The sequence below is a fragment of the Leptodactylus fuscus genome, chromosome 5 (assembly GCF_031893055.1).
Source record: "Leptodactylus fuscus isolate aLepFus1 chromosome 5, aLepFus1.hap2, whole genome shotgun sequence".
Taxonomy (NCBI): domain Eukaryota; kingdom Metazoa; phylum Chordata; class Amphibia; order Anura; family Leptodactylidae; genus Leptodactylus; species Leptodactylus fuscus.
The window spans coordinates 81,251,567-81,277,316 of NC_134269.1; the positions used below are offsets into that span (position 1 = coordinate 81,251,567).

Genomic DNA, 25,750 nt, shown 5'->3' on the forward strand with positions numbered 1-25,750 from the left:
CCATTTTAAATAAAATTCTTTCAAGGGTAGGGAATACAGTTGCGTCACTGTTTTACGCCATTTGTCAGATAAAACTTGTGTACATTTTCAGATATATGCTGTAAATTTAGACATTTAGTTGGTATTCGAAGCTGGTCATACACTAGAGATTCTGGATAGTTGGAGACAGATTTAGATTGACCATCTGTACCTTTTTTGGGAGTAAGAAATGTGACGCAAACTGAAGCCAGATCTTGTCAAAAAGCCAACATGGCAGACCCAACTTTTTCACTTCTGGTTCTGTAGTTGCAAAGTTGTCCAAGCTGGGCAATAGACCTGCATCCCATTAATGGAGACTCACAGACCCAACAAAAGTATTAGTTATTTTAAAGCGAGGGCTACACAGACTTTGTAGGACTACAGATTCATTTTAACCATAGAGTTATAGCTGCAGCTACAAGAATCGGTACAACTCATTGTATCCATTTGAAGAGCAGCTGTAGCTCAATAGTTCCAAAGAATGTAATTTTTTATTTATTTATTTATTTTTTTTTTAAAAAAAAGAGTTGCACTGTAGCCCTGGCTTATTGTATGGTGTTGCCATACAAGTCATCGACCACAGTTAGCGTGCAAGAGTGGTCAAGTCATTCGTATAAGAAGGTTCATCTGAAATCCCAAGTGCATAGCCAACTTTACAGTACAGTCACTTATACATTGTCAAAGGGAAAGATCAGCAGATGTTAGGCTTCTATGGTTAATGGGAATATGGAATTCATTCATTTACATGAACTAAGGGATTACTACAGTATAGGATTATGGCAAGATACGGGAGTTTTGCCAAGGCATAGAGTACACATCCATTTGTTTCAGTCAATAAAACATATATATGCAGCTTGTCTGCAAGGATCTAGTATACATAAAGTCCAGAAATGTTTATCACTATGACTTTTGGTCTTTGTCTAGATATACTTGGTTTTAGAAACAAATACAAGGTCATAGCAACCACAATGCATGCTGTTACCAGGGTGAGAGAATGTTCACAGTAATGTTAAGCAGATTACAATATGAGCAAGTATATAGATATATACACACATACATGCAGTATATAAGCAGACAATAGCTACTGCAGAAACCAGCAATGACAGATCATTTAACCTGCTCCAATTTCAAATTAAAATCTGTACAAGCTAAGTCTTTAGCCCACCAACCCACAAAACAGTGTTACTTAAAAGGCGGCATTAAAAACATAATATAATGGATTCTAGCTTTAGGAACTCCTACAAGGATATAAAAAAAAATGGACACACTTAAGAGTCAGAACTCTTCCGGCTTTTACTAACCTTTTCATGTAAACATTTAAAAATGTCCAAAAGGAGAAAAAAAAAAAAAAAATTGATTTATCTAGTGTCTATTTTATTGAGCCATAAAGTCAGTAATGGAAGCTTTAATATATCATTTGGATTGTGAGGCTGAACATACAACATTCATAGTAATGAAGATCAGGAACTAATAGGGAAGGTTTTTGCTCCCTCCCACGCCCTCATCTTAAGGGCCATCATCAGTAATAAAATCTTACAATTAAAATTCAATTTAAAAACATTGGATCTTGTGCAGGAAATTGTTATAAATGGGATATTATTTGGCTCAACGTCCACTTATTTTCAGTAATATGGGGAAATTTTATGTTTTTTGAAAAGCCTGGAAGAGTTAAAAAAAACAAAAAACACAACTAACAAAAAACCCCTCCGTCTGTGTCCAAATTTACAACATGCAAGCCATTTGCTTGTAGGGTCAGTAATACTGGAAACTTCAGTACTTCAACAGATAAGACAGGGGAAGACCTCAGAATAGTCTTGCAAGTATAAAATCCATAATCTTAGTATTTGAGAGTGTCGGGAAGCCCTAAAATTAATAATTCTTTCTAGGTTGTTGTGTTGGTAGGTACAGAAATTGCATAAATAGGTCATTGAGTAATGCATTCTATTCCTGAGTAGTGGTCTGGGGACTTAAGAGCTGGCAGCAGGCCAGACATCCACAAAGAGCCAAGTCCAAATACATCTTAATTAACTGGTATTGACTAAAATGGAGGTTGAGAATCGCCAATACTTAAATGCTTCCAAGCAATGATCATCTGCAGATTTCTATGTTGCTCAGTCTCATTTATTCTTAGGAATTCTTCTGTGGAATCTTTATGGTCACTGTTTTTGCTTCTGTGTACTCCCGTAGTCCATATTCTCCCCTACAACAAAATATATTTAATGAAATGTATCAATTTGATGGCAATCTGCCATTGTAGTTTAGTTTTTACTTGAGGCATGTAATCAGTGTTTTAAGGCTGATGCCAAGGTCATCTTAAGCTCCATTCCCACGGAGTAACGTGCCATGCATTCAGACACGTATCAGTGTGAGTGCTCAAAACAGATCCCATTTACTTCAATGTGTGCCGGCTTAAGGGCGCTACACATTGAAACAATGGGTTAAAAAGCCTCCCATTGATTTCAATGTGTAGCGCGCGTGAGCCGGCACACATTGTGAGTGCTCAAAACAGATCCCATTCACTTCACTCTGATACGTGTGAATGCGTGGCACGTTAGATTACATCACACTACTTTCAATTAAGTTTCCTGTATGTCCCCTCCATATCCTGTTACCAATGCAGGGCTGGCATTTCCATCTATAGGTTATAGAATAGAGCCACTTGGGTAGTTTCACAATGCCATCCTCACCATTTCGTACAGATGCAAAGTTACATTTTTCTAGATCTTTGAGAAAGCTACATAAATTCTTTTGTTGGCTTCTTGTATATCTGGTGAAGGTCTATTTAAAAGGGGAGTGTTCACACTTGTGCCCGTGTCCACCCACCGAGTCTCCATCCTATTCCTTAGGAAAACTGTACAGGGAACAGCTACCTGGCGGTCAGTTTTAAAACATTTGAATGGGTTTTTAAAACTGACCACCAGGAAGCCATCTCCTACAGTTTCCCTGGGGAATAAGACAGACTCAGGCACAAGTGTGAACACCTCCAAGTGTGACAACTACGGTTCCTTTGTCAAAAGGAGTAAAGTTAATTCTACATACTTGCTGCACACCTATAGCGTCACCAAGTTGGACAATATGGTTTAAAAGAAGAGGATTTCAAATAGTTTCTATAAAATCCATAGTGTGTACCCTTTCACTCTTCATTGTTCTAAACGGCTTGCTCTTTGCCCCAGTTCAGACTAGTGCACATCCCAAATTAGCACAGTTCCTATAACTATATTAAGGGTTTTTTTTTTTTTTTTTTTTCCCTATGGCACGATAAACTTGCATTAGAAGGGGGGGGGGGGAACAAAAACAAAAAAAACAAAAACACAACTTACATTTCCCTCCCATTTCCAGACATTTTGTATCCTCCAAAAGGACTCTGTGCATTTAAGGCATTGTAGCAATTTATCCTGCAAGCAAGAAACAAGATAGATGGTGAAACACAGTTCCCTAACGTAAGGATATAAATTCCCATTTCATCACAGCTTCAGAACCCCAGATTTTGAGAGCAGCAGTTCAGTTTAGCAAATTCAATATATACGGTGAATTTGTTAGATTCAAGTTTTGGGTTCACTTTAAAAAGCACCTTGGGCTACAAAACTTCATTGCCGTTAATAAGCAAAAACTGATGTCATGCAGCCTTTAATTAGGATTAATTGCCAATAAATATTTCATAAACTCAAAGCCCAATACAAAAACCAAAAAAGCCCAAAGGCAAAAAATGCCAGCAAATTACAAGACAAGGGGCTGAAACAAGTTCAAGTTAATAAAGTTGATGCAGGTTGTCAGAAATACTTGGAGACCCCCAACTTACATGTACTAAAGCACCTTTACACAAGGCATTACAGATCAAGATCCTACAAAGCTCTAGGTCAGGTAGTGTCAATAGGGCTATGCACAATTTTAGAAGGTTTATTGGACAAAAAGCTAAATGCTAAAGTATATGGACAGAGTTTTAATGCATTAAGAGTGGTGTAACTAAACACGTTGGACCCAGTAAAAGTTTGCATCGGGGCCATCTCCCTACAGTGTACTTTTGATCGTAACAGTTATGGGTGCTGCAGCAGAATCTTAGATATTTGAAAGGGATACAACTAGAGTACTGATAACTGTAGTTATTAGAGATGAGCGAACACTGTTCGGATCAGCCGTTCCGAACAGCACGCTCCAATAGAAATGAATGGAAGCACCTGTGACGTACACTTTGCTGGTCGCCGTGCCAGGTGCTTCTATTCATTTCTATGGGAGCGTGCTGTTCGGAACGGCTGATCCGAACAGTGTTCGCTCATTTCTAGTAGTTAAGAATATGGAGAGATCAGTGGAATACCCAGTATGGAATGGAGATACTAAGAGCTGTGTGTTCTGGTAAAGATCTGAGCCACAAGGTCCTAGCAGTTCAAAATCTAAAAGATCAGTGGGAAAGTGTTCTAACAACCAGGGCCCCTGCTGACCAGTGTTTGAAGAGACTGTGGGGCTTTGCAACTACCTTGACCTCCTCACTAGTTACATCATGCAGGATCGGTTTTATAGAGTCCATATAGTTACAGCCAGTAACATCACATCTGCTATAAAACAGATTGGGTACAATGTAAACAGTAAATGGGTCCACAGAGTCTAATATGCTCCACAGTTACTCCAAATAGTATAAAAATGCTCCTAAGAGTTCCACTTTAGCTGTTTTAGCAAATCTCTGTGAGGTTCACATGCCTTAGAGGTCACCGCCAGTGCCCATGACTGCTGGGGTCCAATCATAGGTCCCAGCAATTACTGCTGGGGCACAAGACCTCAGTCAAAGGCCAGAAGAGCTGTTAAAAGGATACTAGGAACTGTCAAGTCCCAGGTGAGGAGTGTACACGTTTGCCATTTTAATTCACTCCCCTGGGCAGGCTGCTATTTAAAAGAGGCCCAGCAGCAGGGTCCCATACCACTCATGCAGTCGCTCCCCTGTTTGATATAGTTTTTATTTTAAAGTTTACAGGCATGTTCTTACCACACAGTTCCAGCTTGCATTGCTGATGACACTGTAAGAGCCTTGTTAATATCATTTGTAAATACGGCTGCAACCAGACCAAAGTCAGAATTATTGGCTCGCTCTATCACTTCTTCCATGGTTTTAAACCTTAGTATTTGTTGTACTGGTCCAAATATCTGCAATAGAAAATTGTTGCATAAGATTACACACATGCGCACTACTCATGACAGATTTCAACATTATGACCTGGTGTCTAACAAAGGGCAATACTGCCACACGCTCATTTTTGCCCCCCCCAAAAAAAAAAAATTAATTTTTCAGCCTTAGACAACTCTAAGTCTATCGGAAGTAAAAGTATTTTAACAAAAAGCTCATTGTTCACAGATCTTACCTCCTCTTTTGCAATCCTCATGTCATCTGTCACGTTAGAAAAGACAGTTGGTTCTATGAAGAATCCTTTCCTTCCTAGAGGTTTGCCACCACATTCCAGTTTAGCACCTTCAGTAACACCACTCTGAATCATGTCCAGGATTTTATTATATTGCTTCTTATCAGTCTGAAAATAAAAATTATAGCTTTGATGAAGTGCACCCACAGGCCACCACATATGGCAAGGCTTTAGATTTGTGCCAAGGAAAGGGTCGCTAAAGACAGCAATTTAACAATGGAGGCTACAGTCAGTTATCCAGATTAGTAATACCTGTGGGCCTTGTTCTGTAGTTGGATCAAAAGGACTCCCAACTATTCTCCTTTTTGCCCGTTCAACACTCCTCCGAACAAACTCATCATAAATAGAGTCTTCCACAAATGTCCGTGAGCCTGCAGTACAGCACTGTCCTTGGTTGAAGAAGACCCCTTGATGTGCCTGTTCTACAGCATAGTCCACTGCAAGAGATGAGAGTTTTCATACATTCTAATGGCAATCAATTCTCAATTTACATTTAAATACATCAGGTAAAATAGACTTACAATCTGCATCTGCAAATATGATGTTGGGACTTTTCCCACCCAGTTCAAGAGTTACTTTCTTAAGGTTGCTTTTCCCAGCAGCTTCTTGAACCAGCTTTCCAACCTATGAGAAAACAGATTATGAACATTGGCAGCCAATTTTGCCATCTTGAATGTATACTTGTGGGCCAAGTTCCCTGATCTTCTGCCAACAGCTTTATCTTCGAACATATATTTTCTATGCAGGTGGCCAGGTGGGGGGCATTTAAAGTAGTTGGCAGCACTTTTGGCAATGAGCTATCCCCCATGGGACTAGAGGATCTGACTAAGCCTATTATACTTAATGTGAACAGACTGCACATCAACTTCCAACCATCTGAACTTTATGAAGTGCTTGACGAGTGTTTGTTCAGCATGCCCAATCCCAATCATTTGATGTGCTGAAATTCAACATGCCTGATCTTTTGATAACAGGTCTCCATCCAACCACTGAAAACATGCATATGTCCAGCAAAACCCAACATTTAGTTGTAGGAGGTGGCCAGGAGAAATAGTTAGAACAAATTTCTTTGGTGACACCTACTGAAAGTGTATGGTAGACCCAGTAGTAAATACATGTTGCAGGTCACATTTTAGACTTGTTTTATTTAGTTATAATCCACAGCATACGTTATTGGTAACTTTATCCCCTTACATTTCCTGGTTTATGTCAAACTGTAAAAGTAAAGGCACAGTATATGAAGTTTCACTAGATCCATATAGCCCTACTTCTAGTTCAGGGCAGAGATTAATGTGTACTTGTACAAAACTGCACTGAAGTCATTTCCAAGCCCAATAATATGAAAATTAAATGGTTTAAGAAAATCTATGATATCCTGGATTTTAATTTTTAACTTTCCTTTAATAAAGAATAGATTTATGGCAACTCTAGAGACTTTATTACAAGTTATTACTAAATAGTATAAGCCAAGGTAAGATACAGAAGTATATTAAATCTGTGCACATAATGAAGTTTGAGAGGGTTGAACAATCATTGGAAAAGCAAACCAAAGCTAAAAGCTTTAGAAGGTCTAAAGGAAGTTTTGACAATCTGCAGCCCCCCAGCTTGTGATCCCACAAAGCTGGATGTCCAAACACTGTTTATCTTAAACCAGACATAAGTCAGACTAGACTTGGTTTAAACAGTATTTGTGCATATGGTTTACAAAGTAAGAAATATTAGAATCTGCAACAATAAATCCACTAGACGTTGCAATAATGTTTAGAGTTGATACAGCCAATGTCCTAGCCCCGTAAAAACCATCCGCTGCTCCTGCCTCATTTGTTATCAAAAAAACACTGCAAAACCAAGTTAGAAACTCATTATTTAGGCAGAGGTCGGATGTTCTGTATATACCATACATGACATTAATCTCACTTAAAATGAGAAGGGAACCCTGTGGAGTAAATTATAGTCAGCAGTAATACAGCTGTTTGCTACAAACATTTGTTTGGCATTAAGCACTTGCAGTACTCCTGTAGAGCACTTTGATGGCTTCACTTGTATCTTTTGTGTAATGATGAGATCATAGTTTGTACAATGAAAGCACATTGCCAAGTATAACAGAACAAAGCATGGTTTTAAGAAGTGTTCACAAAACAATTTGTGTCTTATCGGCAATCCTCAAAAAAACAAAACGACAAACCACCCACCCCCTTGCTATTGCCACTAATACCTTCTGTAATCACTATTGACCTATAGACTGACCAGCAGTTGTAAACATTTCAATGTGCTATATGCATGCACGTGTGAATGGTAAAGGGAGCAAGGTAAGCCTTACACCTCCAACATGGTTTCTGAAAGTGTCAGTTGACTATATGGAAGGCCTTAAGGTGACCCGTAGATCTAACTGGTTTGTTTACAGAATGGAAGAGACAAGTTTTCCATGAGAATCCACTTCTTACTTTCACCCTTACTGGATTAAAATGGTCGCACCCTATTAGAATAAGTGGACGTCACAAGAATAACCTAAGTCTCAAGTAGTTAAAGCTGAATCAATCTGCCTTTTGGCCTATTAGTTTACGGAGCAATAGTACCAAGTTTCCAAAAACCGAGTACATAAAGGAATTGCCAATTTTAAAGTTTACAAGCTGTGGTTTTAATGCAACAGTCCCCCAGTAAATGTATAAAAATGTCAGTATAGTGTGTGTGTGTGTGTGTGTGTGTGTGTGTGTGTGTGTGTGTGTTACCTTCCTGGAAAGATTTTCTTCATTAATTGAAAGTAAAGCCCCTATGTTTACAGACTGTTATTGCTCTAGGTGTATTTAAGATTTGATAAGGTTCACCACTGTTGCTGGAAATCTGGAATATGGAAAAGTCTGTGTCAATCTAGATATAAATATATATATATATATATATATATATATATATATATATATATATATATATATATATATATAATTTATTATATACACACACACACACCTGTTACTTAGAATCTTAAGATGCCACCTTGTATTTGTGTTGCTTGCCACTTCCTTATTACAAAGCTTACTAGTGAAAGTGCCCAATTGTACAAAGTATAAAGTCTTTTGAATTTGATACCCTCTCCCAAAATAGTTACATTTAATATCCCCCCTTCCCTGCCAAATCAAAAATGCATAGCACAGAGTCCTGGGCCCCAAATGTACAGTCAGCAACAAACCCCCATACGATTATAATACAAGTTTTCATGTGGCTGGAGAGCTATTTTTTGAGTACCTGTCAGCATCCCAACTTTTAGTCAATAGTATTCACAATTCTGAGGAACGCAGTGGTTTTTTTTTTTTTTTTTTTTTAATATTACGGTGCTTTTACAAAGTCATATTGTTCAAATTCCCCATCAGTAGATTTTTGGTTTGGGAAGAAGCCAGTGTACCTGGAGAAAACTCACGCTGACATTGTGACCCATGTCACCAGTATATATAGATACCTAATAAGTTTAGTTGGTGGGTTCTTTTGCTTGGGCCCTTGTACAAGAGTGATAAGACTCTGCCACCATTTATGGAGTTTCCTTGCACTGACTAAAGGGCTACTTGTAGATTGGCATAGAGTTGTGAAGATTCACACAATACCTCAAATGCTGTGAAATCATTGAAACACTAGTAACAGCCAAATTCTTATGTATAAAAATCTACATACCTCTGTAGAGCCAGTGAATGCAATTTTATCTATGCCAGGATGAGAAGTTATTGCTGCGCCTGCAGTTGGACCAAATCCTGGTAAAATATTAACAACTCCTGGTGGAAACCCAGCCTAGTAAAATACAGAGGGTGTGTGAATAGTCTGCATAAACTTAATTTCAGGTTGTTAAATTTAAGTATCTGCAAAAAGCATATTATTTAGCACATCATATTACCTCCTTGATCAGGGCACCCATGTAGAGCGCAGTAAGGGGAGTCTGCTCAGCTGGTTTAATGACCACAGTGTTCCCACAGCACAGAGCTGGTGCAACCTTCCATGCGAACATCAGAAGAGGAAAGTTCCACTGCAGGAGACCACAGGTGGTAGGATGAGAATAAAACCCAAAAATTACATTTATGCAAGAAAAGGCAGGTATAGTAAATTCAGTTTAACAACAGGGTGAAACTTCTTACAGCTTGTACCTTATAATACCTGTAGGAGTGTTAGGCGGCACTTCAGTAACTAATTTTCTCATGACCAAACAAAATATTTAGAGAAATTAACTTGACAATTTCTAAGTTGTTTCAGGTTCTTGCTACACAATTGCATATGCAGCATACCAGACTTACCCAATTGTGCTGAAGAGTCTTAGGCTGACTTCACATGGGGTATTTTAGGGGTGGAAATTTGCAGTCAGCGTAGCGGATGGGATTATAGTATATCCCATCCTACAGTGCAGTAAAATACACACAGCGAACACATGGAAACTGCAGCATGTCACCTATACCTATGGAAACACTAGCAGTCTCCCTATAGGTATACCTGAAGCAGAAAGTCTGCAGAGGAAGCCTACGTGAATTCTGCAAAAAGCGCTGTGGGGCGCCCTAGAGGTTTGTGCCACTGACACCTAGTGTTGCATGGTTTCTCCTTTACACTAAACATTTGCTCAAGTTTACGTTAGGTCATCTTTGGGCTAAAGTTGACAAGGTTTCAAAGGGGATAGATTGACGCAAAATTTCTAGGTTTCCCTTTGTGCAGCTCATGCACCAAGTCTTCAGTAAGATACACCAAACTGATATTCATCTTTACTTCAGTTAACATTTGTTTAAGGTGTATAACCATGTGGTTTACTTTTATCTTCAGAGTCAGGAACTTGATGGGCATGTACACCATTGTCACACTTTTTTGGCACTAAGATACATACTCACTAATATTGAGCCCACAACCTTCCAGTATTCACATATTGCCAAAAGTCGAAGGGTAGCAAGCGGCTTTCCCTCCAACCCCACCCCCCCTCCACAACTAGTCAAAGCAAATTCAACCTTGGCCTGCATGGATTTATCTGATAAGACTGAGTAGAGTCTTCCCCCCACCACCCTCTTTCAAAATTGCTCCCTAGATATACAATGATCCTACTTTGGTGTAATGAGAAAATTGCTTGAAACGTTCAAACCATATATTAAACTATTTGGAAAAAGAAAAGTTCATCAAATGGATGCTGCTTGTATTCAGACTTTCTGGCCAAGGTTTCACAAGCCTTAACTGTTGATATCATGTGAAAGCATTAAGTACATGAAGAACTCTGCCAAGTACTACTGCTGACTCAAGGGAAATTGACAACTTTTTCTACAGAATCTGGAATATTTGTTGTGAAGAGCCCCTTCTGGAATAAAATTTAGGTAATCCATTGTTTTTTTTGTTTTTTTAATTAATTGTCCATTCCTATTCTTCATTTGCGTTGTATAAATAACCTTCAACTGTGTAGAGCAGGAATTACATTTGTTAATAAATTTGACAAAGTATGGTTCTAAAAGGGAGCATAAATTTTATCTGAAAATAATTCTAGTATATCTCCCTATGTACAGTGTCCCACCATCCTTCAGTGTCAGCAACAGCACACTCTGGAGGCAACAGTGTAGAGTCTGGAGCGAGGACAGGCGAGTGAGGGGGGGGGGGGGAAATCCCCCTGTGTGTGGGGTGTATAAAAGGTGTCAAACTGTGTGAGGGCCATAATTAGGATGGGGTTAGTGATCTTCTGTGGGGGCAGAAAATGGAGTCACTGTGTGATGGGCCAGAAAGGAGGGGGGGTCCTATACAGCGTGATGGGCCAGAAATATATAATATAAATCAAAAATATCACTTTACTAGAGCAAAGTTACAAATACATATATCAAAGTTATGAATATTTCTAGATTTGACAAACCACCCGAGTTAAGCTAGGTTTATTACGAATTTTGACACATCCAGCTTAAAAGCCATTACTAATCTATGCTGAGCAGTTGAAACAAAGGGGCTTTGGGGGTGGGGGGGGGGGTGGAGAATGGATGCTATCAAGAACCCCCACTTGACAGTCGAGAGCCTAATTGACATATCAGACACCAAGGCTAACTGCACTGGCAAAACATGGGAAGTGTGTGTGTGTGTGTGTGTGTGTGTGTGTGTGTGTGTGTGTGTGTGTGTGTGTGTGTGTGTGTTCTAGAGAAGAAATTCCAACTAACTCAGAATGAGTGGCCTGATACCAAGGATGCAGAGAGCTGAAATAAGAGATGGACTTTCCACAACCTCCATAAAAGGGATAGAACAGTCTTACAACGTATCACCCATTAGAGCAAAAGCAATGCTCCAGTCTTCATTCATGGGACTAGGGGGTCCCTTACTTGTGCAAGTTGAGTTGCAAGCCAAGTGGTTTTATAGCAGCGAGTGGAGCAGATGCACCATTGATTAGTGGGCATCCTACCATTTAAGAAGCAAAAGATAGATTTAAAAAAAAAACAAAAAAAAAACAAAAACACACCACACACACGACAACATAGTCTATCTACGCTGCCTCTTATTTCCATGTTCTCTTCGGATGGACATGTGATTATCACAGACATGCTTCAATTACCCAACTGTAGACTCCTCAGCTAAATCTGCAGAAAGTAGTTGAGCCTTGAACAACCCAAGTGAAATAATTTACTGACATTACTTCTGAACCCCCTGTAACTGAGGCTAGTGTGTCAGTTGCAGTTACATGAAGTAATCTGTACCCACTATAGAGCTTATTGGAGAATACCAACTGTAGAACCCCGATTTATCCTGATCGGGGTAAGGAATTCCTCTGCCTACTGTTTCTGTATCGCTATTAGTTACAGAAGGATAAGAATTCAAGGAAAGTAACTGTAGAGGTGGTCAGAATCAACTATTCCAAACTTCATTCTGTTAGAGATATGGACCATCAAGTCTCCATACACTGACCTCAAAGCAAACATGATGCATGGAAGATAGCATTTACAGGAAACTACCACATTTAGGAAGAGTTTCCCATAAAAGCTAGTGTACTAGATCCCTTTTAGATTACAGCCATACAATGTGCCTGCCACAAGAATTTTCCATGGGTGTGTTAGAAGGGAAAATGTATTGGGTTTAAATGTTCCACTGGTTTCATGCTATAGTCATTCCCATACACTAGAACATGTTTCTGATTATATTTGTTAAAGTAATTGTTCTGCCCGACCTCGTATTTCATAAAACAATGTAGTTGTATGATAAAACTCCCATCCCATACTATTCTCTAAATATTTCCAACAGTACATATTCAGAATCTTAAGAGTTTTCTATATTTTCGCTTTATAGCGCAATATAACTTATAAAATATTCTTGTTTCAATTCTACAGCAAGAATGCTTGGGACCAATTTATGACGTTATATAGTTAAATGTCCATTAACCTGCTGAAATGTGCAGATTTAGAAAGAGGAATAGAAATATGCCAGCAAATACAAACGAGAGGTTTTCTTGCTCCTCCAAAATATAAAGAAACAGTTGCAACTTGAGTGAATGTAAAGCTAACCAAATGAAACTAGAATCGCCGCAATACTCACTGGGATGATCTGTCCACATACGCCAATGGGTTCGTGTCTTGTAAATGTAAAGTAGTCCCCATCTGCAACAGATAAACAGATTTGTTGCTCCACAATATATTGCAGGTAACATAGCTAGAACTTAAGGGGTTTGCCCTCAAAACACTTAATTTGGTGCATAGGTTGTCTGATATCGAGAGTCATGTGACTAAGATATTCAGGGGAGCCTTCAGGTCTCATTGTTCAGACCCCCAGCTATCAGACAATTCTCTTCATATCCCCTTTGAAACTGAAGTTTGGCATTGATTTATTAAAGCAAGGAGTTTATATTGTGCTTTCAATACACTGAGAGGGGAGGAGAGAAGAATAGAGATAGATAAAAATGTTTCCAGGGGTCCTTTCCAGGACTCATATTGTTCACCTGACCCTGGGTCATGAATATCAGGTCCAACATCTGAAACCCCCAAACAGTGGCATACATCATATAATTGTTGTGTTTGTATTGCAGCTCAGTCCCATTAATTTTATTAGGTCTAAGCTGCGGCATCACTAACATAAGATGAAGTGGAGCTCATACAAGTGTCAGGCTCTTTAAGAAGCTGAACAGCAAGGGTCCCATTTGTTGAACTGTACTACATTTAAAAAAAAAAAAAAAAAAAAAAGCTACAGTTCAAGGGGAAAAAATAAAAATTTAAGGCTAAGGCTCCACATGGAGGTACAGAGTCTTACAGATTTTTGCAAGCGAGAGTCAGGAGAAGGTTTAACAGAAGGGAAGTGTCAAAGAGCTTCCTTTATATTTCCCATTCCTTTTCAAGCCACTCCTGACACTGGATCAAAAACCAAAGCAAAGTCTGCAACAAAAATATCTATATATCCATCATAGTTTTTCTATTGTTGTGTCACTTATTTTTGTCACTTTGTGTACACACAAGTCCTGTTAAATTTATTCAGATATTCAACTCAATCATAAGAATTATATATTGACTTTAGAATAAATTCCATACATTTGATGTGGAGATGGGGGGTTTTTTGTTGTTGTTTTTTTTTTTTGCACGAGAGGTTAAATTCCATTAACATTAGGTAGTCACAAGTGTTAATTCCAATTTCAACATTTGCAGAAGAGCCATGGCCTACCTGCTGGAATGGTCATGCCGTGGATTTTGTCAGCCCACCCAGCGTAGTACCGGAATGTTTTAATCACGCCTTGCAGATCCACATAAAACGACTGTAGAAAGGGCTTGCCACTATTTAAGGATTCAAGTGTCTGAAAAAGCAAATGGAAAGGTCAACACTTAACTATAAGCCAGCAATTCTAAAGCTGAAGTACATTAGACTTCTGTGTAAGACAATAAAAGTTAGAAAAATAACACTTACTGGAACTGTAGGATTCTAAATGAGCTCTCTAAATTAATGAGCAAATAGTAGAGTCAAATATTAAAAGCTGCCACCTTGTTTTATATAAAGTTATGCCAAGAGTGATGTTAGTCCTGTGGTTATATACTCTAGAAGTATTTGGTTTGCAAAGAGTGTTACAGTAACAAGTGGTATAGCAGGAGAACGCTTCTTGGCACATGTATATAGAAAACTCAATAATATAAAATACTACCCATGTGGTTTTCTTATTGTTTTTTTTTTTTTTTTTTTTGGGGGGGGGGGGGGCGCAAAAAAAAAAAAAAAAAAAAATTTCCACTCATCTGTGTAAGCAGGCAGGGGGCACAAGTGTTTATATACTTTTGAATTAAAAACTGCTTAATCCAAATACAGGTAAATAGCATTAACCCTTTCCAAACCAGGTACGCTTAGTGTAGATACAAATTTATTCAGACATAGCAAGTGTGTGACTCATGCAAAATATGCTTCACTTTCCAAAGAGAAAAAAACAAAAAAAAAAAAAACAAAAAAAAAAAAAAAACCACACACACCATCTTTATTACTACACATACCAAACTCCTATGAAGCACATTTAACTGAATGAGATGCCAGCAACACCAAATCCTCACTGTTCTATGTATATTATGACCATCAACTCAAGGCCTGTGCTAAAATGTAGATGCACATTTCAGTATAGAGTGTATAACTTATGTACGATAGAAGGGGGAGGGGAAAAAAAAAAAAAAAAAAAAAAAAAAAACTACCATTGGCTTTATTAAATATGTGATGGAATATATTGTTTACTTACAGCAAGGGTAGCTCGCTCTCTCTCTACCAAGTCAGCAAGTTTATCCAAGAGTCTCCCCCTTTCTGATGCGTCCATTCTTCTCCATACAGATCCCCAGGAAAAAGCCAAGCGTGCAGCTCTTACCGCTTTGTCCACATCAACCTTCAAGGAGAACATTACAATGACTAGCACCACTTAGCATTGGATTTTATTTCAAGGGTTGGTAAGAGTCTAAACCTATGTTGGACTAATTTCTCATGAGTAATATTATCCAAAAAAAAAAAAAAAAAAAAAAAATCTAATTTTTGAAGTTACCTTCTCAGCTTCTTGAACTTCACATATCTGCTCTCCAGTAGCCGGATTGTAGACAGCAAACACCTTTCCACTTTCTGAAGTCTGCCATTCATTGTTTATAAATATCTAAAAGATAGAAACAATATGGAAGAATTATGATGTGATCCGATGTAGAGTTGTAGACTAGACCATGAATGCCATTAAAGCCTGGTAGTCAGACTTTATTAACAAGGGCAAGACTGGTTTATATACACAAATAACACATTAGAAATATGTACATTAAAGTAATCCCATGCAGTCCAGTTTTTGAAGGTATCCTTGATGTACATTTTATCTTGGTGCGAGGGTCAAGTGGGCCCCATGTTAAAAAAAAAAAAAAAAAAAAAAATATCACTATTTGGCCATAGCGTAAATGCCATGGTAAAATAAAAAAACAAAACAAAAAAAAAAAAAAAACAAACACAAACAAACAGGGAATCCCATCTACATATTGCAGGAAGATATCTGCTGATTTGAAATAGTTGAGTTTTTGGAAAATTGCAGCATGTCAGTTGTACAGAAATGCTGGCAGTTTCCCTATAGGTATAATTGAAGCAGAAAGTTTAGAACGGAGAACTCTGCAGACGTTGTGAATAGTGTTGTGGGGAGAATGAGAATGCGTTTCTGCCAAGGTTTTTCTGTGTGTTAGGGCGGAACGGGGCCTCCGCTGTGCTGCATAGAGGCTCCTGGTCTGTTCTGTGTCCAGTGCCACAATGGCATGCCTGGTCCTGACTGGGGGAGGTCTGGAGCCTCTGTTTGAGACTGTGGAGGTTTGGGTTTCCCTCTAGTTATGGGACCCGCGCTTCTGGGGTCAGGGAGGTACAGAGGTTTAGGCCTCATTCTGGCCCACCACTGGTTATTCGTTTATGCGGCATCAGCTCCACATCAGTTGTTCCCTGCCTCCTGTAAGTGTACGAGCCTGGCTTGCTTCAGACAACCCCTTCCTGAACTCCTGACTTGGCAATCTTCCTGACCTCCTGTGCATTACCTTTGGATTTCTCTTGACCTCCCCTATCTGGGTCCCATTTTGGCTACACCGCAAACCCCCTGTGTATAACCTGGCGCTTCCGACTATGCTTCTGCCTCTCCCTCCTGCTACCACGTGACCTCCTGTGAACACGCTTTGGCTTCTTCTGGATCCCACTTTGAGCTTTGGGTTACTATCTTGCCCTGTATGACTTTCTCCGTGCTGTCCTGATCTCCTGAACTTCATCTAATGAGGTTGCTAACACTGTGCTTTTGTGCTGCAGTCTGCTACGCTGCGCCTTAACATGAACCTATCGAGTAATTTCAGCTTCCCCATTTGAACATAGGATGAGAAAGTATGTCATCCTGACTGTTCTGTGTAAAAGAATAGTATAATTCTATATAATGCACCTCAGCATCAAGAACAGACAGCCTATACTAGATCAGGCTTCTGGAAGAGAGTGTGCAATACTATTAATTCTTATACAGACATGTACATAGTATGCTACAAAATCATCGTAGCCATGTGACAATGCATGATGCTACCGTTCTACTTTTCTGTTTTGTACAAAGCACAAGTTAGTAACATTCTGACTATTAACACAAGTTGATCACATTTAAATTGGCTGTAAAACTTCTACCATTTACTCCAGTGTGTGTAAAGTACCTTCTGCTAAGATTCTGGAACTGGTTCAAGTCTTGAAAAGCACCAGCTGTTGGATTTACAAGCAAAAAACCTTACACTTTAAATAACTCACTTTTGAAAGTCTTAAGTGTTCTGTGTCAGGTAGTACCAGCCTGCACACATTCATACCACCAAGCCCACATTCTTTGTGCAATAAATTTGCATTCACTTGGGGCTTTTATATACATATAGAGAGATCTTCCAGCTATGCAGAGTCGGATGGTCGTCGGTTAAATGTATATACCCTGTGCATTTAATCTGACTTTCATTATGGTCACTTCATAAAAATGCCATGTAGTGGACAGGTGATGACACATTGCAAGAAAACACAAGGAATCCCTGCAAAGCTTAAATTAGTTTCCCCACCACCGCACTTTCTAATTTATAGAGTGTGGTCTAAGGGCAGTGTGTAAATCAGATAAACTATGACATGAAATCATCCTATCTGGAGAGTATATATAGCCATCACTGAGGGCCACATGACAAAGAAATGAAAACCCTTAGCAAGGCATGGCTTGTTTCCATGTAAATCACTGCACAGAACCCCAAGAGGCCATTGTTCAAATTCAATAGCAAAAGCCATCCACTATTGCCATTCCCCTGGATTCAGCGTTAATGAAGGCAGACTTTTTACCATAAATCAGCCTTGGTGTTTTTACAGCTCAATTCAGCATTAAGTACACATATTTAAAGAAAAATAAAAGTAATTGATTAACTACGGCAGGTCTTCGGGAGGCGTAGAGGCCTTTCTTAGAGAACCATCCGCAGATAGTTCTGATGGAGAAATAGCAATTTGGAAGAAAAAGAAAAAGCCATTAAAACTCCCCCATGCTTCAGTAATAACTTAAATCAGTGAACACCTCACATAAAACTTTCAGTGTAGGCCACATACACCATTCATTTAAAACACATCAACAGGTGGTGGCAATGTAAGGTCCAATTTCCTTTTTTAAGAGCAGTTGTAAAATGATGTGCCATAGGAATAATGATGATTTACGCTCTTCATTTGATATTGTTCTGTGATGTTATGATGTATAGACAGCCTCCCCAGGTGCATGTTACTTCCAATTTCCAGATCTTAACTAGATTTTATATATTTATATAATAAACTGGCTTGTAAGACTCCAACTCCATTGTCCTGTTCCAGTTTGCTATGATATATACACGACTATGGTATTCTGGATGAGTTTCATATAGAAGCATCAATGAAGCTCACTAAGCATTGCGGAAATTATGCATTGTATTCCCCCCCCCCCCCCCCCCCCGCATAGTGTTTTTCATTGTTTTCCTCCGTGGACTTTCTGCCGCTATTATACCTTTACAGAAAACGCCAGCAATTCTATGGGTATAATGGACATGCTGACATTTTCAAAGACGCAAGAGTCTTTGCAAATGCAGCTTCTCCACCACAATTTTATTCTTCTTTCTCCCCTGCAATGTGTGGATGGGATAGACCAGAATCTCATCCACTTTGCAAAAGCGATCCATTTTACAGTACTGAAATGTGGAACTTCAGCCTATGGTGTTTGCTGCAGGAAAAACTGCAGCGCCAACACAGCTTTTTTCCAGCAGCACTTTTCACAGAAAGCCAAGTTATACCTATAGGGAATCACTGACCAATTTCCAAAACGGCAACGGTTTTGGAAGTCTCAGGGTGTGCATATTTTACTGCACTGTGGGGGAAGGGGGGGGGAGAATGGGATTAGCTAGACTTTCCATCCTCTACAGTATGACTGGAAAATGCTACGCATCCCTGGGGGACTCAAATTTTGTGTTTACTTTTTATAAAGCTTTTTTTTGTAGAAGTTTAGGATTGTAATAAGTTTGTAGATAAGACCCAGAACCCTCCAGTCACAATAGGCCATTACATCCCTCTGCCCAATGTCCATCTCCAGGAGACAAAGCATTTTAGGGTCCAATCACACGAAGAAAATGGTGAGGAATTTCAGAAAAAAAAAGAAAAAACACCTCCCATTGACTTCAATGGGTTCCTTTTTCTGCTAGCATAAAAAGAACCCAGTGAAGTCAATGGAAGGCTTTTTTTCAGCGCTGAAATGCCACACAAATTTCCTCACCATTTTCCTCCATGTGAATGGCCCCTTAGGCTTATTGACAAGGGTTGGAATTGAATAATTTTTAGGCATTAATACCTGAAAAATTTTTTAAAACTCACAACAATTATTTGTTACCAGGAAACACACTTTCCCTTTAGTTTAAAGTGAGTCAACGGGCTGCATCAAGCAGATGCAAACCTGCAAATAAACATTTCTAATTTTTTATTTTTTTTTAACCAAACAATGCTTGTGTGAATTTGTACTCTTCCCAGGTTTCAGAAGGTAAAATTCTAATGAAAGATTACAGAAATGTCATCCACAAAAAGATCTCAGAAATAAGTCACATCCGTTTGCCCCTTAGCAACATTGTGTTTTGGTTTTATGAAAAACTGTACACCATTTAAGAGGCATATAAAATCCATTGCTGTGCACAGATAGTAGGCACCTGTGTATACCTTACAGGAAGCATACATCCCTTGCCGCTTCACAAACTGCAGGCTTCCTGTTAATATGCTATGGAATAATTATATTTTGCAGGAATGCAGATAAATTGATTTGTAGAGACAAAAATCAGGTTCTGGCTGGTATGGAGGTGGGGGGGGGGGCAGACATTTTACGGTTACATTTGAGCATAAAGTTTTTTTTTTTTTTTTTTTTTTTTTTTTTATTCACAACTTATTTATATATTGCCAACATATTCCGCAGCTCTTTACAGATCTTGTCACTCAGCTGTTCCAAGTACAGTATACAATATCTAAATTCCTTGTCAGTATTGCTTTGGAATATGGTGATAAGCCTGAATACCCAGAGGAAACAGACACAGGGAGAAGATGTACACTCCATGCAGATTTCCTGGGCTGGATTCGAGTGCTGCAAGCCAATGGTTCCAACCACTGAGCCACCATGCAGTCTCCAAATAACTAGCCGTACAGTAGTCAATACTGAGTCCCCTATAGGGGACAACAATGTGGAATGTCAAGTCCTTGAAACAAAGCTATCTTGTGGCATCAGAACTAACTGCATCTTAGGTAGGGTTCACACTACTGTTGGAGTCTACTCCAAAGGGGTCCATTTTTAAAAAAATAAAAAACCATCATAATGGACAGTAACTGATAGCCATCAGTTACTGTCAATTATAGACCTCAATGGGGGGGGGGGGGGACAAAAAAACTTTTCAAACGGACAGAAGAGTACTGCATGTAGGATTTTTTTTTTGGTCTAATTGAAACAGACAAGGTTGTAAACGCACACTAAAGGACAAGATAAAATCCCAAATGAATGGAAGTTGCAAACAGAAAAAGGTATGGAATTGCCAATTTACTTTCTCATGTATTCTTGTTGAGCTGCAATTTTGAAAGACAGAAGGAAACAGTAAGGAGTTCAACTACAAGACAGCTTGCAGAACAGTCATATCCAGCTAGACATGGCAGAGATGGTCAAGATTTCTTATTTCAACGGAGAAGACCTGGTGTAAAATTTGGAATAAGTTTGTTGCAAGCTGCAAATGACAGTACACAAGAAGGGAAGGTTTTTTTGCTCGTTTCTTTAAGCCATGGGTTCAAATACTTAAACTACTTACAGGAATATTGTCAAATTTTTTCCACCCAATTATGTTAAAAAAAAAAAAAAAGTTAAGAGCAAAGGTTGCATTGTGTAAACCCAATGGTATAACAAGCCTCATTGCAGATTTGATTTTTTTTTGTAAAAACATAGGTTTTCAGTTGAAAATTCTTTCACTAGTTGAGACAAAAACTAGAGGAAAAAAAAAAAAAAAAAAATCCCCTTGGTATCCAATGGACAAGTAGATACCGTAAGCACCACTTTCCTCATACTATTTTCTGTACTAGAGCTACACAAAGCCTGATTTAATGTCAAGATGAGAACAAGAATTCCTTAAGCATGCCATACACATTACATGAATATGTCTCAAACAATGAAGTTGGAGGAACCAGACCCATTTTAAACACATTGACTTAACACACTTGCAGCAGGGCTCACCAAAGTGGAGGGCAGATACAGTTTTTGTCCTTTTACTGCAGAGCTGCCTGTAGTGATGTCCGACACCATGCTCATTGCATCTCCCTGCGGCAGACATCTGAATGGTGGGGCACAAGCAGATAGCTCTGTGCGTCACCATTGTTTTCAACTTTATCTGCATCCTAAGGATGCAGATAGTTGAAATTAGGACTTACCAGCTATGGAACAAATTTAATGAAATTCACAGGAAAAAAAAAAAAAAAAAAAAAAGTTTTTAAAGGATGTAATATACGATCCTGCGTAATAAAGGCGCCCAAATGCCTTCAATAGCACTTTCAGCCATCAGCAAGACTCCCAACTCCCTCACATTCAGTTGGGCAAACATGGCATTTGTTAGTGTGTATAGAAGAGAAAAACACTGCCAGACACTTCTGGCGGCAGCTTATCTCCTCAGCACAAAAGAATTGGATACTGAAAGTTTAACATGTCCAGAACTTCTCCTTGATATGTTAGTCAGGAACTCCTTCCACACACACACACACACACACACAAGACACTGAGCCAGACATTGGTGGCTTTATCTGAAGGGGTGAGAGTGTATACGAGCCAGTAGAGTGATGGACAGACCTCTTATTTGGTCCACTAAAGTAATTAGTGGGACCCAACAGGAAACCTTCACTTTTCAGTTAATTATAACATTAAAGAAGAGTGAAGATTTTTAGGGGGAGGTGGTTTTGCTCACATCTGCACTTGTACTCTGTATGTGGATTCTGTTGCTCTCTGAAAGCAGCGCTTTTCTTCACCCTCTTTAGGTGGAAACCACACAGACCCCATTATAGTCTATGGGGTCCACAGGTCTCCGAAGGCAATTCTCTCCCACCCCCCCATCAGACCCCCTGATGGAAACCTGAGCACAGATGTGAACCTAGCCTTATAGATATCCACATTATCGATACCCACTGTGGTTGTTGGCACTATACTTCCAGCTCAGCCTCTGCAAACATAGAATAGAACGGAGGACCAGGACTATTGGAATATAGCTTTAACATGCACCAACGCCAATTCACCTCATGGTGTGGTCAGGGGCTAGACAGACATGCCTTAACCCAAGAAGAGAAGGAGAAAAGTTACAGAATAAGTAACAAAGTCCTATACAAATGAGATAGATAGTGGTCTAGTGTTCCTACCTTTTAGAGTCCTTGCTTAGGTAGATTTTCACTGGGATTCCTGCGGCTGCTAGTGAGGTATATAGGGAATGTTTTACATTTTAAACTTGCTGCATCCATGTCTTGGGTTGTTTTCTAGGAAGACCTAGGAGGATCTTGTGTGCCATACCAAGGAATTGTATGACAGCTATATACTTCTGCATTATGCAAATCATGTCAGCCATCACCAATTCACATAGCAGTACAGATAAGGGGATAGTCTATTGCGAACACTTAATTCGTGATAGTATTTTATAGGTTTGTTGTTCTTGGTGGAAGTGTCTTAATTAAGCACAGATTAATTTACATTAAACTAAGCTGCACAAATAACCATCGTAATTGAAAACATTCCTAGGCCCTGGCATACGACCAAGTTTACATGAACTGACAAATGGATGCGAATCATTTTGTCTGAACTAGACAATTATTTTCAGCCATTACTGTATTACTCTGACACAGCTATATTAGAAAGTCATCTTAAAGGGTAAATTCATATGTGGCAGATTTTTTTTTTTCCCTGGGACGTTCAATTCATCTAAGTGAGACTTTCAATAAATAAAATATACATGTTGCAGAAATGACCAGGTAACTAGGACAGATTTTCAGGTACAGGAATTTCTGCAACAAGTCTGTTAACTATGCATTGAATACATGTATTCAGCACGCAGTTCATATGGAGAGAAAAAAAAAAAAAAAAGTTGCTTGCTCATGCTAAAACCTGCTTGTTTTCCTAATACAAATAGAGAATCTAAGCAGTCCGATAAAACCCCTATAAAATCCAAGCTGGTCCCCCTGCTGTTTATGTGACAGAATTATGTTCAGAGTTACAAATACAATGACGCATAATTACTGAAGAGTTAAAACCGCCATTGTAGCATTAATCTAGGCCATTTTTCACCCAGATGGTAGAAATGCCTATCAGCATGTAGGGGCATGAATAGCGGGATTAATTACCGCTACCCCTCACAGCCACATAACATTCTTTGTAAAGTGCACCAATAAATATCCATTGGTGAAGGTTAATTTAATGCAATCCTGGGCAGTTATCATGTACTATATGTGTCGCCAATACCAACCATTAATCAAAGTGTAAATTCACCAAAAGGCCAGCTAAAGTCAAGTGTCACTACATGGACTCCATAGCTTCTGCAATCCCCTATGACCATTCTATTTTACAGCAAGTGACCTGGACAGTTTTTTTTTTTTTTTTTTTTTTTTAATCCATTTTCTTGAATTAAAGGTCACTTAAATTGACTCCTTGAAGTTTTAATTTATATCACATCAACTTACTTGGCATTAAAAAAAATATAAGTATTTGACCAATACTTTCTGTAAAGCTAGCCCTTGTAAAATAAGTTAGAGAAAATAAAACATCCAAAATACATAAGACTCAAATCTTAAAGGGAATTGAAAGCTTGTTACACCATATAATATTTTCCATTAACAAAATAACGCCATGCCATTAAACGTAGACTGCCCTCTCCTCTAGACTATAGGAAGTCATTCACCTGTTGTATCACACAACACATTTCAATCTATCCAAATAGGCTATGGAAAAATTTCATGAGCATGTCTGTTATTGAAGTCTTATTTTTTATAGTAGTAGTATAGTGTAATGTGTAGTGTATAGTCCCTAGATAACAGGATAAAGTTGTACACATATACAGTATGTTTTACCGCTTTTAGTAACATATTGTAAAGCATAACACAATAACCCTATCATCGCTCCTCTAAAGCAGTGTGGTGTTCTATAAAATGATATTTTTTCAACCTTCTGTACAATAAATTTCTCGATTAAAAATTCATTATGATATTTATGAGAACAACATTGCACACCTCCGTACAGACATTTAGTTCATGTTCTAGCTGAAAGTATTACATTGGTGTGTAATAAGGATAAATATTTCATGCCAAAAACAAACTCATCTAAGACTACAAAAATTACATTTAGTAGGGGACTCGTTTTATCAGTCATCTAATTTTTTTTTTTAGTGAAAAAAAAAAAAAAAAAAAAAAAATTAGTGCATTATTGGTTCTCACAGTACAGGATTTAATATTTTGTTCAAATATCCTTCAATACACTTAAAATGAAGGACAAGATTAGGTCACTGTCTCAGGACCTTGAAGGCTATTCTGGCGAAAACCTGGCTACACTTAGTTATTTTCCACCACCTGCATGGCTCAAATAAAAATTCTTCAACAAATGATATGTTAGGACAGTCGGGCTAATAAAGTAGCAACAAAAACTAAAACTAAAATTTTGATGTTTGTGCTTAGACATTAATGATACAGTTAGTAAAGCAAATCTAGAATAAAAACACACGTGCTTCCAGGTTGTAAGATGCTTGCTACACGGGTTTGTGTTTGATATCAAAGGGTTACTTATTTTTACACACAGAGCTTTAATATTTACAATCCAGTGTTCTGCAACGTGTGACTTTTCGGCTGTTGTGAAACTACAAATCCCAGGATACCATGACAGTCAGAAGCTTACAAGGCATGCTAGGGGGCTCTCAAAGTGCTAATAAAAATTACCACCACAAAGCTTTAAGAGATTCAGACATCCACAGAATGCTGGGACTTTTGGTATCACAACAGCTTAAAAACAAGAGGATATATAGGTTTTAAATGTAAGCCAAATGCACAGGATCTTCATTGTTAACGGAAATATATAATGGAAACAGTGTACAACTATATACTAGTATATTTCTCCCCCGTCACCCTTTTGCAATAGAACAGTATATGTTAATATGAAAAAAAGTTACTGTCAAAGTGTTGTCTGGATAGGAGGGTGGTCTTCTAGAGAAGGTTCACTGTATAAGCAGTTATAGAATACACAATCTAGCTCAGCATAGTTAGAAGGCTCAGCTTGCAGATAGGTATAAAGCAATGTGTGAATAGGAGCTAGCTAACAGACTAGCTACTAATACACAGCTGAGGAGCAGGGCTCTCTGGAGTCATCTATTACACAACAACATGGTCAGAGTTCGGTTACTAGAAGTCTTCATCCCTCCCAGTAGTATTATGGATAGCAGAAAAGTCATGAAAGAAATACAAGCAGCTGAAAGAAATGCTCAAGTTACAGGTTACTTTCTAGGATTGTCCAGGAAAGTTGTAGTGACCCAGCTGCACAGAGGAATGTAGTCAGTAAGAAGGAATAGCAAGGTTCAGAGCCTAAGTGAAGCTGGGTCTGTGTGTTGAGGAAAAGATCCAGACACTTCACAAGTGACCCAGCAGAAGGTCACCTTACCTTGGTGTGCTTGACCTCTAGGTTTGTGGTGGGTGAAGGCAGAAGATGTAAGGAGGCCATCAGAGCTGCAGGGTCTGTCTTCACTTCTCCAGGCATCTCTATTTTACTGGAAGTCATAGCTGGATGCTGGTAAATGAGGCTTTTGGTTAACCCCCCTCTTCCTCTCTGGATCTTTTCAACTGACCTAATATTTGTTTGTGGTGGAGGAAAGATGAGT

General features: G+C 38.7%; 1 protein-coding gene across 1 annotated transcript; it reads right to left on the reverse strand.

Moving 5' to 3' along the window:
* Positions 1–1,594: 1,594 nt before the first annotated feature.
* On the reverse strand, positions 1,595–25,750 carry ALDH1A2 (aldehyde dehydrogenase 1 family member A2). Its single transcript, XM_075273527.1, has 13 exons — positions 25,534–25,750; positions 15,379–15,483; positions 15,085–15,225; positions 14,040–14,169; positions 12,927–12,988; positions 9,301–9,429; positions 9,084–9,197; positions 5,945–6,047; positions 5,676–5,860; positions 5,367–5,531; positions 4,994–5,151; positions 3,339–3,413; positions 1,595–2,218 (listed from the first exon to the last, which is right to left on the reverse strand). The coding sequence occupies exons 1-13, from the start codon at positions 25,648–25,650 to the stop codon at positions 2,146–2,148; spliced, it is 1,557 nt and encodes a 518-aa protein (XP_075129628.1). The 5' UTR covers positions 25,651–25,750; the 3' UTR covers positions 1,595–2,145.